The 14362-nt window shown below is 37.6% G+C and overlaps 1 protein-coding gene across 2 annotated transcripts in view; it reads left to right on the forward strand.

The window, feature by feature from the left end:
* sstn (stepping stone) overlaps nt 1–14362 on the forward strand; it is a 204872-nt gene that overhangs the window by 42099 nt on the left and 148411 nt on the right. For both annotated transcript variants that reach the window (XM_067141258.2, XM_067141259.2), the window contains one exon: nt 7633–7673. In XM_067141258.2, coding sequence (XP_066997359.2) covers nt 7664–7673 — 10 coding nt within the window. In that variant the 5' untranslated portion in view covers nt 7633–7663. The remainder of the gene's footprint in view (nt 1–7632; nt 7674–14362) is intronic.

The raw sequence follows: 14362 nt of genomic DNA on the forward strand, positions 1-14362 counted from the left end.
GTGACAGTCCTGAAAGTTTTAGGCCAATTATGTTATTGAATGTATGCTACAAAGTTATAGAGAGACTTATTTTAAATAAAATTTCCCCTTAACTGGTGGAGCGTATTCCGAGAGAGCAAGCAGAGTTTATACCTCGATGAAGCTGCATTGATCAAATGTTAGTACTAATGACTTTCACTGACTATGATTCCAACAGCGATTAAAAAATGCGTGTTTGCAACATTTTTGTAACACTACTCTTTTGTTGGGGTTCATGGTGTGGGTTACTCTAGTCACGTCCTTGTTTTTGAATCATGGGCAATGGCTGAGTGGCCTAGTAAGTGGTCCTGAGAGTCGGGATACCAGTTGCTATGGAATGGGAGTGGGTCTGAAAAACGCTATCAAAAATCGAACAATACTTTTAATTTCTCCGAAATATCGTTGAGATTTAAACCAGCATAACGTATTGATCCAGGTGAATGAAATAGCTCTCAGTGATGTTGTTGTATACAAGGAACTTGGTATACAAGGCACAACATAAAAGTTTATTGCTTCAACACATTTATACAATATGTACACGAAATAGAACGAAACTTTTCTTGAGGCTTGTTGAGTTGCACACGTTTGATGTTAATAAGGTAGTAGGCTGAGGGCCTGAATAATATTTACATACGTAAGAATTGAGATTCCTATATACGTTCAATCTTGCCTTGATGAGACAGTCTGTTCAAATGAGAGAATGTTCTTGATATCAATATTACTGGCGCTTATGAAAGAAAGAAATTTGCCAGCGAATCCTAAAGTATTACGACACATCACTGATGGCAGAACATGTATTAATTCATTATAATTCAATAAATTAACAACTCTATTTGGCCTACATATATATTTCATAGGAACATGTGACTTGTCATCCTAACACATTACGGCTAATTGTTAAATTTTTAAGAACATCGGTTAAAAAGACAAGGGGAGATAGAATTCAAAACATTAAAATCAGAGAAGAGCTAAATATAGAACTGTTCAGCTGTTAGTACAGAACATACAGAGAGCATGGTTCGAACAGAGATGGTTTGGACATGTAAAAAGAATGGGAAAGGAATGGTTAGCAAGAAGGGAATTGGAAAGAGAAGTTAAGATAAAGAGACCAGTTGGAAGACCGAGAAGAAGGTCGATGGATCAGATTTGGAGGGACATTAGAGAAGCTGAATTGGATGTGGCAGAAGTAATGGAGCAGGAAAAGTGGAAGGACAGAAAGGAGTGGAGTAGGCTTGTTAACCACACCCGGGCGACTGGAGTGGGGCATTGATGATGATGATTTTTTAAAATAATCAAATGTGTCTCAAATATCATTCAGTTATATTGCATAGAATAATTAGACACATCGTGAATACATTTTTAATTTTGATTGTGTCGGGTGGATAATCGATTGAAATAAGCGAATATATGAATTCTTTGTTATAAGATATAAATTTCATTTTTGTTCCATATTGAAGTGTAATTATAGGAAATAAATTGACCATATAATACTATATATCAAGTAAATAATATTACATCAGTTTTGGGACTAGTTTCAGCCACTTTGTGGCCATCTTCAGCTAAATTAAACAGATTATGTAATAACTGTATACCAGAAAAAGACAATGTTGCAGGAATAATTATAACATTAAAAACATATTATAACAAAAATTATGGTTATGATCTTCTTGTCATAATATGATATCTTTATGTTGACTTAGGACCTCAGGCAATGAAGTGAATTAGGAATGAATAAATATACAGAAAATAAATTAAAAAGGAGAAAAAATACTTATGACACTCACCTCTGATGTCTGATGTAGAAGAAGCACTGACTTGCTGGAGGAAGCAGGCAAGCCATGTAAACAAAGGAGTGGATAGGGAACAAGCACCGACTTGTTGTAGGAAGTAGGCAATGTAAACAAAGGAGTAGATAGGGAGAGGAGGCGAGGCAGTAAAGAAGGGAAGGGAAGGTGGGAGGGGAGGAGGAGAGAAGGGGTGTCTAATGTGGGGCTGAAGGATGCGGAAAGAATGACTGCTGCTGAGAAGGGAATTTAAAGAGATTATGAAAGAATTATTTTTATCTGAGACATGATTACTAAAGATAGGAATTAAAAGGTCTAATAAAATGTTTGAGATCTCTGAAATTTCATTTGGATTGAAGTTAGGATTGAAAAAAAATGTTCCAGATGATTGAAACAATTTTCCGTAATATTGAGCAGGGGGCCTTTTTGTATGACTTTGAAAATTTTCATGTCTTGGTTGATATTATCCACTGAGTCTTGAAGTAACAGGTGCAATTAATAAGAAAACATTTTACTATTGGTTAAAAAAGTCATTAAAATAACATAACCAGTCATAAGACATATAAACTTCTAGAACTAAAAAGAACATGAAGAAACTTCAAACACTGTTTTGCATAATAAAATACATGTCTTCTCTAACTTAAAGAACGTGGCTGGATTCGGTCTGCTGAGTATTAAATAACAATGTTTTTTTTTAAATTTTTATTTCACATGAAAATATGGCTGACTCTGTGTTTCCAGGGTACTAAATGATATTCTCGGTTCAGCAAGAAAATCTTTTATACAAATAATCTTACGAAATAAGGAAAGATACTCTCAGACTTTAAAAATAGTGAGATATTAGTTTGTGTTCTTGGCTCAATTTAATCTGCTCACGTATTATTCAACGCGCTTAGATTTAGAGGACTCTTGTCAAGTGGAAGTATATACAAAGTTTTAAGACTTTTGGTGCTATATTTTTAGGTTTAGGTTATAAGTTAATGTTTGCAATCATGTTTTTAATTATAATAATGTTATTTGTTTTACGTTCCACTAACTACTCTTTTACGTTTTTCGGAGACGCCGAGGTGCCGGAACTTAGTCCCGCAGGAGTTCTTTTACGTGCCAGTAAATCTACCGACACGAGGCTGACGTGTTTGAGCACCTTCAAATACCACCGGACTGAGCCAGGATCGAACCTGCCAAGTTGGGGCCAGAAGGCCAGCGCCTTAACCGCCTGAGCCACTCAGCCCGGCTGTTTTTAATTAAGTCATGCCTAATTTTGTAAAATTTGTGTACTCTTTATGCATTGTTTTTGTAACCTTATCATTGTATGTTTTTCTACGTTATGGCTGATGATGAAGCACACCAGCATCAAAAATGGTACAAAGAATAATAAAATGTTATAAATTATTTTATAACATTGTATGGTATTGAATAGGTGGACCTTTGTTGTTCCCATTAGATATTAATGATATATCGACACGGCTAGGACACTGTAAATACTGCTTGTATGCTGACGGTCTACAAATCTATTATAACTCCAAAGTTTTGGACATCAGTCAAGCAATAGGTTATATGAATTCTAACTTAAATAATATAAATAATATGTGTACATACGCTCATGACAGCTATATTTTAATTAATCCATCAAAATCTAAAGCTATTATTGTTGGGCCAATTTGTTTTCAAGGAGTCCCTTGCCTGTGAAATTGGAGTGGGACCTCGTTACTCCCATAGGTCCGAGGCTTGCTTAAAATGTTCTGAGCTTGGTAAATTCATGAAGCAGGATGCTACCAGACTTACACATAGTCCAAGTGAGGATCTCTCCTCTAACGGGGGGGTTAAGGATCCCCAATGGATTGTATAGCCCTAGCTGCCTGAGAACAAGGAAGGCCATGACTCAGAATATGTCCGAGATGCCCACTCCTATTCCATTGCACCTGGTATCCCAACTCTCAGGACCACTTACTAGGCCGCTCAGCCGTTGCCCATGGTTCACGAACTAGGACGTGACTACAGTAACCCACACCATGAACCATGGTCTTAATGGCAGATTGTGCCGAAAACCTGCAGTCTAATATCTTGCAACTTGAAAATAGGTAAATGAGTATGGTATGAAAATTAACCTTTCGAAGACTAAATTGATGTCAGTAGGCAAGAAATTCAACAGAATTGAATGTCAGATTGGTGATACAAATCTGGAACAGGTTGATAATTTCAAGTGTGTAGGATGTGTGTTCTCCCGGGATGGTAATATAGTGAGAGTGAATCAACGTGCAGTAAAGCTAATGCAGTGAGCTCGCAGTTGCGATCAACAGTATCCTGTAAGAAGGAAGTCAGCTCCCGGACCAAACTATCATTACATCAGTCTGTTTTCAGACCAACAGTGCTTTACGGGAGCGAAAGCTGGGTAGACTCAGGATATCTTATTCACAAGTTAGAAGTAACAGACATGAAAGTAGCGAGAATGATTGCTGGTACAAACGGGTGGGAACAGTGGCAGGAGGGTACTAGGAATGAGGAGATAAAGGCTAAGTTAGAAATGAACGCGATGGACTGTACACATAAACTGGCTTCAGTGCTGGGTTCATGGAGACGAACGGAGGTGGTAGGTTACCTAGGAGAATAATGGACTCTGTTATGGAGGGTAAGAGAAGTAGAGGGAGATCAAGACGACGATGGTTAAACTTAGTTTGTAATGATTTAAAGATAAGATGTATAGAACTAAATGAGGCCACAGCACTAGTTGCAAATAGAGGATTGTGGCAATATTTAGTAAATTCACAGAGGCTTGACACTGAACGCTTTTTAAGGCATAATGGTCTATAATGATGTTTGTATGTATTATTGTTGTGTAGATGAAACAAATCAGTGTGTTAAAAAGCAAAAATATTCCTCCACTAACTTTATCTGGTAAAATTATTCCGTACAAAAACTCTGTTAGAAATCTAGGTGTTATTATAAATGAAGAGTCTTAACTGGGAAGAGCACATCACCAGTGTCTGTAAAAAAGTGTATGCCTCCCTCCACCCACTAAAATATCATCAGAATTTGCTGCCACTAAACATGAGAATTAGGCTTATAAATACTCTTATCCTCCCTATGTTTTCCTACTGTGACATAGTACTAATTGATGCCACGAGACAACGACTAAACCGATTACAATGTACTATGAACTCTTGTATTTAATTTATTTTTTCCTTACGCTTTGATGTTCCTTTTCCCCTTATCGTCAACTTTCCCTTTTAAAATTTGAACAGTATAGAAACCTTTATGTGGCAGCATTAATATTTCAAGTATTAAACAAGAATATCCAGTACTACTTATCTTCAGAACTGAATTTCCTTTCCTCTTTCCACCTGCATAACACACGCTCCGGCACCACACTTGCTATCCCTCTCAGCAGGTCAGCAGCATATAGCCCTTCTTTTGTTGCAAATGGGGCTAGAATATGGAACTCTCTCCCCCATAACATTAGAGCCATAAAAAGCTTAAATCCCTTCAAATTGTCTTGCCATGAGCATCTCCTTGATGTGTGTCACCAGATTGAATGAATCTTGTGGTGTGAACGTATGTGTGGATGTACGTTTACTGTGCTTACATAGTTTCTAACATTAAGAATATTTTTTGTGCTTCTATTACGTCTTTTGTCTCATTTTACTCTAGTTTGTTATGGTAGTTCATAAGGTTAAGAATATTCGTTTAGCTTATGTAATTTTTGTCATGATACTTTAGTTTGTAAGATGAGATTATAAATATTTCTCTCATATGTACAATGCTTAAAATTGTGGTTAAGTGTAAGAGAGGACCAAGAGTCCTTACCTTTGCCACTATTATTAAAGGCAAATATAATGTAACAATAATAATAAATTTCATATTATTCCATATTGAATAGCAGTATAATGCAAAAGAAAAGCTAAAGGTTTCCACCTATTCAATACTATTAGTGTAACCTTAAAAAAGTTACATATATTTCATTAAAAGTGTTTCGGTCTTGCTAGAGACCATCATCAGTCAAAATCAAGTTAAGGCAAGACATGAAATACAGATCAAATTTATGAAGCAAGCATGTGTTGTTGAAGTTCAGTGCAAGTCAAGTAAAAATTTAGATGTTAAAACACTTATCACAATCACACATCTTGTGTAAATTCTCAGTTTTTTTCCAGTTTGAAGAATGCACTTTACAGAATATTACTTAAATCTGTGATTGTGATGAGTGTTTTAACATCTAAATCTTTACTCAACTTGCACTGAATTTCAACAACACACGCTTGCTTCATAAATGTTATCTGTAATTCATGTCCTGCCTTAACTTAATTTTGACTGATGATGGTCTCTAGCAAGACCTAAACTAGCTTAATGAAATATACGTAACTTTTTTAATGTCACATTAGATAGTATTGAATAGGTGGAAACCGTTAGCTTTTGTTTTATGCTACAGAAGTAGTTACAAATCGAGAATTGTGGCAGCATTTAATAAATTCACAGAGGCTTGTTCTGTATGTTCTAATTCATCAGTCACAAGCCACATATTACCAATACAAACCCTTTTGAGTGATGCCAATCATGATGGTTAAGTGTTCTGTTGTATTGATTTCAAAGCCTAATTTAAATATTAATGCATTTTATTATAGTGTTTACTAAAATTGTATGGTTATTCATTCTCCTTTCCATTTTATTTTAAAATTGAAGTACAGTAGAGTCTCATTAATCCGAACTAATTGGGACCGGAGTCTGTTCGGATTATGAAATTTTCGGAATAACCGGAAAATATTTTCCAATAATAATGTTATTGTTTTTACATCCCGCTAACTACTTTTACGGTTTCCGGAGATGCCTAGGTGCCGGGATTTTCTCCCACAGGAGTTCTTTTACATGCCAGTAAATTTACTTATATGAGGCTGATGTATTCGGGCACCTTCAAATACCACCGGACTGAGCCAGGATCGAACCTGCCAAGTCGGGGTCAGAAGGCCAGCACCTCGACCGTCTGAGGAAAATAGTTTCTACAATACAGTGCAGTACATACTGTAATTTGAAATGTCCATTATTTAGCAGTTACATTAATAAAATACTGTATAAAGTTACTGTAGGATAGTTAAGAACCCGTAGAGGAGAAAATGACATTAGCGAGTGGATTGAAGCTGACTGTCATCAATTACAAACAGACCAAGAAATTGTAGCTATGGTGGAGAAGGAATCTTGAGTTGATGAGGAACAGAGTGGCAATGAAGAAGACCACAATGAACAACTAGTGTCACATTCAGATGCCGTGGCCACCTTAGAACTTGCCGTATGCTATGCAGACTGATGTGATGTTTCTGAGACGCTGGTTTAACACTGCATCTTCGAGTAGGTTCCAATCACTACGGCAAAAGAAACTAACAGACTTTGAAAAGATAAACGGTCAGTGATTGATGGTTATGATGTGTAATTATCTTTACATTAAGTTATTCTAGTAAAATATGACTAATAAAATGCAAGTAAATCTTCATACTATAATATGTTCTTTCATTTCAATAAGGCGAATAAATTTTTTTTTGTATATTTCTGTTCAGATTAACGGGACTCAAGTGTACCTCAAAAGGAAATCAGACGGAAGGATTCTAATAATATTCTGAAGTGTGCTCTAAACATGAAATTAATGGAAAATTATTGTTCTTTCTTTTCTCCATTTCTCTTTTGATTTCCATCCTGCTCTTGTGGAGTTTCAAAACAGGGGATATTATTTGGGCATTTTCTAATTCAAAATGTTGCTCACTTCCCTCTTCCATCTATTTCAGAGATTCTCATTTACCTATGATAAAACTTCATTTTATTGCCTGAAATATGGTGTTCCTTGTTTCAGATGTGATGATAGTACCTGTTGTCCTTGACAAATGAAGATGGGTAAGTTAATATACATTTTCTATGTATGGTCTAAAATTGGTTAAAGTAAAATGTCGATCTTGCTGGAGTTGATTGTTTTGGCATGTCTGTAATAATATCATTAATTAGATTTTCTCCATTTCCCCTTAGTTATCATCAGTTAAATCTTATAATTTTTTTACTTGATACTCCTGTTATTTGACAGTCACAGATTTGCTGCACGAAATATTCTGAAGTTCGATTCCTGATTCTGCTTCTTTGTTTACCTAGACAGTACAGTCCCGATTATACAAACTTTGATTATCCGGCCTGCTTTTTAATTTTAAGGGTCTTCAAGTACTGTAGTACATTATACATTATAGTAATTAAATGTAAGATGATAATTACAAGTCCACCAGCGTGAATTACGGTGCTGTAAATTGTTGACAGAAATCACTCCTTGTTTTTCCTTACAGTGTATTCATTATAATCTCTATGCAACAATATAAAAAATTAATAATTCAAACAAATAGTGCGCTCATAAAATCAGTAAATTTTAAAAATGTTAAAATTAATTTTGCATTAGTAATGTTTTTATACAAGTTTATAGTTTTAGTAGCTTAGTGTGTTTGTGAGTTCAAGTATTCTTCATGTAAGTTCAAGAGTGAACACGTTGTGATGTTTAGAACATCACAGCATGTACAAAATTATTGAACTGTGTAATTAATTGGAAAGATGTATATATTTAATTAGTGGTAGTTCATTTTTAATTATTATGTTTATATGTAGGGTTTTTAGTCATCCATGTCACATCATCATCTCATTTCCTTGTATCACGGCTGTAACGTATTCTGAATGAACAACTTCTTGAGTAAGGTATTACAATATCCATCGTATTATTAGCTCGTAGTAAATTTCCGTTAGCCAAGGATGGGACTCGCCATGCTAATTTTAGCCCATTACCAGGAAAAAGACGTCATCAAGCTTGCAAGAGTCCTTACCCTTTCCATATTCTGAAGAGACAGTTAAAGACTTGTTAACGCCTACTTTTCGTAGTTTGCTACATGACGCATTGAGAGCACGTGAAAATTCAACCTATGTGAATGGACGTTATGGAACAAGATGATGGATATACAACGATGGATAGGAGAAGGGATTGTTCAATTAGTCAGCTATGCACGAATCAGAAATAGGACTGGTACCTACAACGAGAGATGACGACGCCAGCACTAGGTCCATCAAACATCAGCTGCAACATCGATCGTGTCCAGATAACAGAGTCTACAAAAGGTGAGCTAATAGTATAAATTCCTGCAAGTCTCCGCGCAACAGTTCAGTTAGTTAAATATTATTTCATTCAATTTTTCTTTTGCTTCCGTAAGTTCAGAGTTCATATATGCGCCGTCACGTTTTTCATCCTAATAAATAGTTATTTAATTGGTTATTTCAGAAATTCTTATTAACAATCCCTAATTTCCAAGTTAGTGTGTACTTAATAGTTAGTGTTCCATCACCCCACCTCTGGGAGTATTTAGAGTCTCATTACCTATTATTATTATTATTATTATTATTATTATTATTATTATTATTATTATTATTATGGCCCTACGGGAAACAAGGTACCCAGATGAAGAGATTTTTGAATCCGAAGGCTACCGATTTTTCAAGAGCAAAGCGCAAAGAGGAATCCTCAATGGAGCTGTGATGCTTGGAACCGCGTTTGCTGTTAGAACCAAGATCCTTAAATCGGTTGCAAATTTCGAACCTGTGAATGACAGATTGTCTATACTCACAATTAAATGCGCGAACAAAACCTACGCCCTAGTTAACGCACATGCTCCTACAAACGATAAGAACAAGTCTGATCCAGACGAAGTTGATAATTTCTGGGACCTACTGGATGAGAAATTAAACAAAATCCTCAAACACCATGTCAAGCTTCTTTTGGGTGACTTCAATGCTCAACTAGGTCGTGAACAGAAGTACAAGAAAGTTATAGGAAATTACCCTGCTCACAAAAGAACCAATCCCAGCGGCAAAAGACTGGTGTCCATTTGTGAAAATCACAACCTGCAGGTCATGTGGACCCACTTTCGCCATCTACCCAGAAAGCAAATGACTTGGCGTTCTCCCGTCCAAGCTCTCGGAGAGTTCCAAATTGATCACGTTGCAATCTCCAGGAGAAACAGCCCTGAGATTATGAATGTGAAGGTAAAGAAAGGCATCAATGTGGCCTCAGATTATTATATGTCTCTTATCAAATTCAAATCAATTCCCGCAAACACAAGGAAGACAACCAAACAGATCACACGCTTCGACAACGATAAACTTCGGGCAAAGGGTCGAGGAGTTCCAGGAGAAGGCTAGACCAAATGACTGTAACTTTAACAACGCCAAAAGTCTCCTTGTTGGGGCTGCCAAAGACGTTGCAGAAATCAAGAGAAGCAAAAAGCATGCCTGGTGGAATGGTACCTGCGAATCAGTCCTCCAAGAAAGACTCAATGCATGGAAGCAGTACTACTCTACGAAATCAGAAAATGATTGGGAAACCTACAAAACCCAACGTGCCCAAGCAGCTAGGGTGTTCAGAACTGAGAAACGTAAATACGAAAAATCTCTCATTGAAAAGATAGAACAAAACTTTAGGAAGAATGAAAGCAGGGAGTACTACAGAGCCTTCAAACGCAAACTCACTGGCTATAAACCACCATCTCTATGCTTTGAGCGAAAGGACGGCACACTGGCGACGTCAAATGAAGAAAATTGCAGCATTCTGGCAGATTACTTCAAGAATTTACTTAATTGCTCTAAACCGCAAACCGCCATTGAGACCAAGGAACCCTTACTCAGGTACCCAGATTCCAGATCACCCGACAGAGATGAAATCAAGCGCCACATTGCCCGTCTCAAAAATAACAAAGCGCCGGGTGAAGACTCGGTAGTAGCAGAACTATGGAAATATGCCCCAGAGGAATCACTTGATATCTTGCAAAAGCAAATAAAAGAAATTTGGAACAAGGAGACCCTACCCGAAGATTGGAAAATAGCTTTGATCCATCCACTACACAAAAAAGGCAGCATGAAGAACATCAACAACTACAGAGGAATATCTTTGCTACCCGTGACTTACAAAATTCTATCACTTGCCATCCTGGAGCGTTTGGAAGCACAAGTCGAACATCAAATAGGTGAATACCAAGGAGGGTTCAGAAAAGGTCGCTCAACAGCTGAACAGATCCAAAATCTCAAAACGATCATCAGATATTGTACACTAAGGTCCAAGCAGTATGTGTCTGTCTTTGTGGACTTTAAGAAAGCGTACGACTCCATTGACCAGGAAGTCCTGCTAAACATCTTAAATGAATTTGGAGTTGATTTGAAACTGCTGGCATTAATTAGAGCCACCCTGACGGATACAAAATCCAAGGTGAAGTTCCACGGATGTCTCTCGCATTCCTTTGACATCAAAACAGGAGTCCGACAAGGTGATGGGCTATCCCCGATACTCTTCAACTGTGTTCTTGAAAAGATCATCAGAACCTGGCGGGTGAGATTACAGGAAACCAACTACTGTCCATTGAGAATAGGAACCAAATCCAAGGGGATCGCAACAGACTGCTTAGCATTTGCCGATGATATTGCTGTTCTCTCAAACGACATAGAAACCGCTAGAGCTCAAGTTGAAATTTTAAAGGAAATTGCCGAACAAACTGGTTTGCAGATATCGTTTGAGAAAACAGAAGTAATGACTAACATCAAAGAGGCTCCAACAAAACTCCATACAAAATACGGGAACATCACCCGAGTAGACAAATTCAAATACCTGGGTGAGATCATCATGAGAAATGGACTGGACAAAGAAGCACTTCAGGAGCGAGTACGCAAACTGGAAATAGCCTACCAAACATCCCGCACAATCTACAACAAAAAATGCCTTTCCCAAAACACCAAGATACGTCACTATGAAACAGTTCTGAAGCCAGTAGTTCTATATGCAGCCGAAACCCTGTCTCTAAATGCCAACAAAGGACTCCTTGAAGAACTGGAGAAAAGAGAACGCAAAATTGTGAGAGGAATCGTGGGATCAAAGTACAGAAATGGAATCCATCAAAAGAGATCCAACAAGGAAGTCTATAGCAAAATAGAGAAAATTACCGACACAATCAGAAAAAGACGGGCACGATTTTACGGTCATCTGAAAAGAATGGACGGAAGAAAGTTAACTAAAGAAATATTTCACTTTTTTGATTCAAACCCCAAAACCACAATTCCCTGGTTTAGAAATACCAAAGAAGACCTGCAAATGCTACATATCTCAGCTGAAGACGCCCTTAACAGAGATCTCTTCCGCAAGAAAATATTGACGAACGGGTTAAACCAAGACGAGCAACCGAAGAGAAGACACGGTGCCCCTTGGACAGAGGAGCGTAAGCAGGCCCACTCACAAAGAATGAGGGAAATTTGGGCTCTAAAGAAGGCAAAGTTCAGTGTCAAATGCAACAAGACTTAACGTGGTCCTTGATGGCCCTAGCGAATTATATATATTATTATTATATTATTAATAATAATCCACTATCGTCGTTAAGCCATAAGTTTCAAGGCTGGCACCCATGGGATATTGCTCATGGAGAGGTATATGAGCAAGTATTTATTTATATTCAAATTAAAGTGACCCGGCGCGTCACATATATTGTCGCACATCTGTGGGCAAGGGTGGGTACGTCACAACGTTACGGAAAAGAAGAGACAATACTAATAGGACAAAAGTTGTGCCTTGTATCGAAACTAATTTGAAAGCTGTAAGATGCAAGGATGCTAGGGAATCTAGAATAAAGTTGTCTAAAAAATTAGGGGTGTCGGACAAGCACCGTAGGGGACAGGAAAAAAAAAATCAGAAATAGATTTGTGGTGTTCAGCTCAGGCTTCAAAAAATGGACTGAAAGACAGAAAGACATTGAAAAGAGTGAGCATCAGAAAGTTGGGGAAAGCATAGTTTTTGTGGTTTTCACAACAAAAGTGTCTATGACTGTATTAAGCATGTAGTAATGCAAGTGGAACACACAAGCTTCTGCTCACTCTAATTGGAATATAAAAAATATGAGAGCTCTTAATGAAGAAGATAAGAATTCTCTCCCAGTGTGGTACACACCAAGTCAGTACCTGGATTAACTCTCATATAATCAGTACATGGGCTAAAAGTTTGTACCATCAGTACACAAATTTTGGGAGCCTAAAAATTTACCCAGGAAGGCTCCACTTGTAATTGATGGTGCACCATCGCACCTTGATGAGGAGGATCTCCAAGACGGCGAGATTTCTTACTACCACCCATTGCTACGTCTTTGCATCATCCAATGGACCACATAGTCTTAGAATCCCTCAAGAGGAAGTACCGGTGGAAATTACCATTCTAAAGTTGTCTAAAAGATTAGGGGTGTGGGACAAGCACCATTGGGGACAGGAAAAAAAAAATCTGTTAGAAATGGAGTTGTGTTCAGCTCAGGCTTCAACAAGTGGACTGAAAGACAGAAAGACAGTGAAGAGAAGTGAGCATTAGAAAGTTGGAAAAGCATTGTTTTTTGGTTTTGACAAGAAAAAGATTAAGGACGACAACGGTTGAAACTTCGAAGCAGATGGACATGTTGGGTGTGGTTTTCGTGGATTACAGTGGGATGGGATGAGATTCAGCCATTAACTGTGGTTACATCGTGAGAAAAACCTAGATCACAAGGAGAATGAGAATTTGGACGAAATTGAGGTTAGTGAAAGCCAACACAATAGCAATGAAATCCGTAAAAGGACCGAGCGAGTGACTGCGCAGTTTGGGTCACCCAGCTGTCAGATTTCATTTGGGAGGTAGTGGGTTCGAACCCCACTGTCGGCAAACCTGGAGATGGTTTTCCGTGGGTTCCCATTTCACACCAGGCAATGGCTGGGGCTGTAGCTTAATGAAATCCATGGCTGCTTCCTTCCCACTCCTAGCTCTTTTGTCGCTCATCGTCGCTATATGACCGGTCTGTGTCAGTGAGACATAAAGTAAATTGTACAACTGTAAAATGAAAGCATGATTGGAAAAATTACCGGGGTGTGAGAGAATTGAGAATGAAGACATTGATAGGAGGATGACAATGGATGAGATGCACGAGTTGATGGATGACTGCATTATTGATATGGTGTTAAACAGTGAAACTTAATGTGATAATGAATGGAAGAAGAAAATATACTTATCGGCTTGACTCTCACAGAGGGCATGAAATTCCTGGGAGGAGCTCCTGCATACATAGAAGAGCAGTGTGAGGCACTTGCTTTAGCTCTAATTTTACTGAAGAGATGGGAAAATATTGCATCAAGGAATAGAAGGCAGTGTGAGGTTAAAGCATAAATAACCTTTTTTTTTTTTTTTTTCAAGGAACAGGAACAGTCATATACTACTGAGAAAGTTGGGATATTTTTTCTTAATTACATGGCATGAACATTTTTTAAAGTCAGTTCTATTCTGTACAACACAGTAATTAGTTTTTTTTTAAAGTCAGTGTACATACAGTACTGTATTATATGACTAAAAACTTATTTGTTATATATGTGGGTAAGATTTTGTTTTTTATACATTGTAACGGCGTATGGCTTTTAGTGCCGGGAGTGTCCGAGGACATGTTTGGCTTACCAGGTGCAGGTCTCTTGAGTTGACACCTGTAGGCGATCTGCGCATCGTGGCGAGCATGAAATGATGA

This window comes from Anabrus simplex, chromosome 2 (assembly GCF_040414725.1).
Source record: "Anabrus simplex isolate iqAnaSimp1 chromosome 2, ASM4041472v1, whole genome shotgun sequence".
Lineage (NCBI taxonomy): Eukaryota > Metazoa > Arthropoda > Insecta > Orthoptera > Tettigoniidae > Anabrus > Anabrus simplex.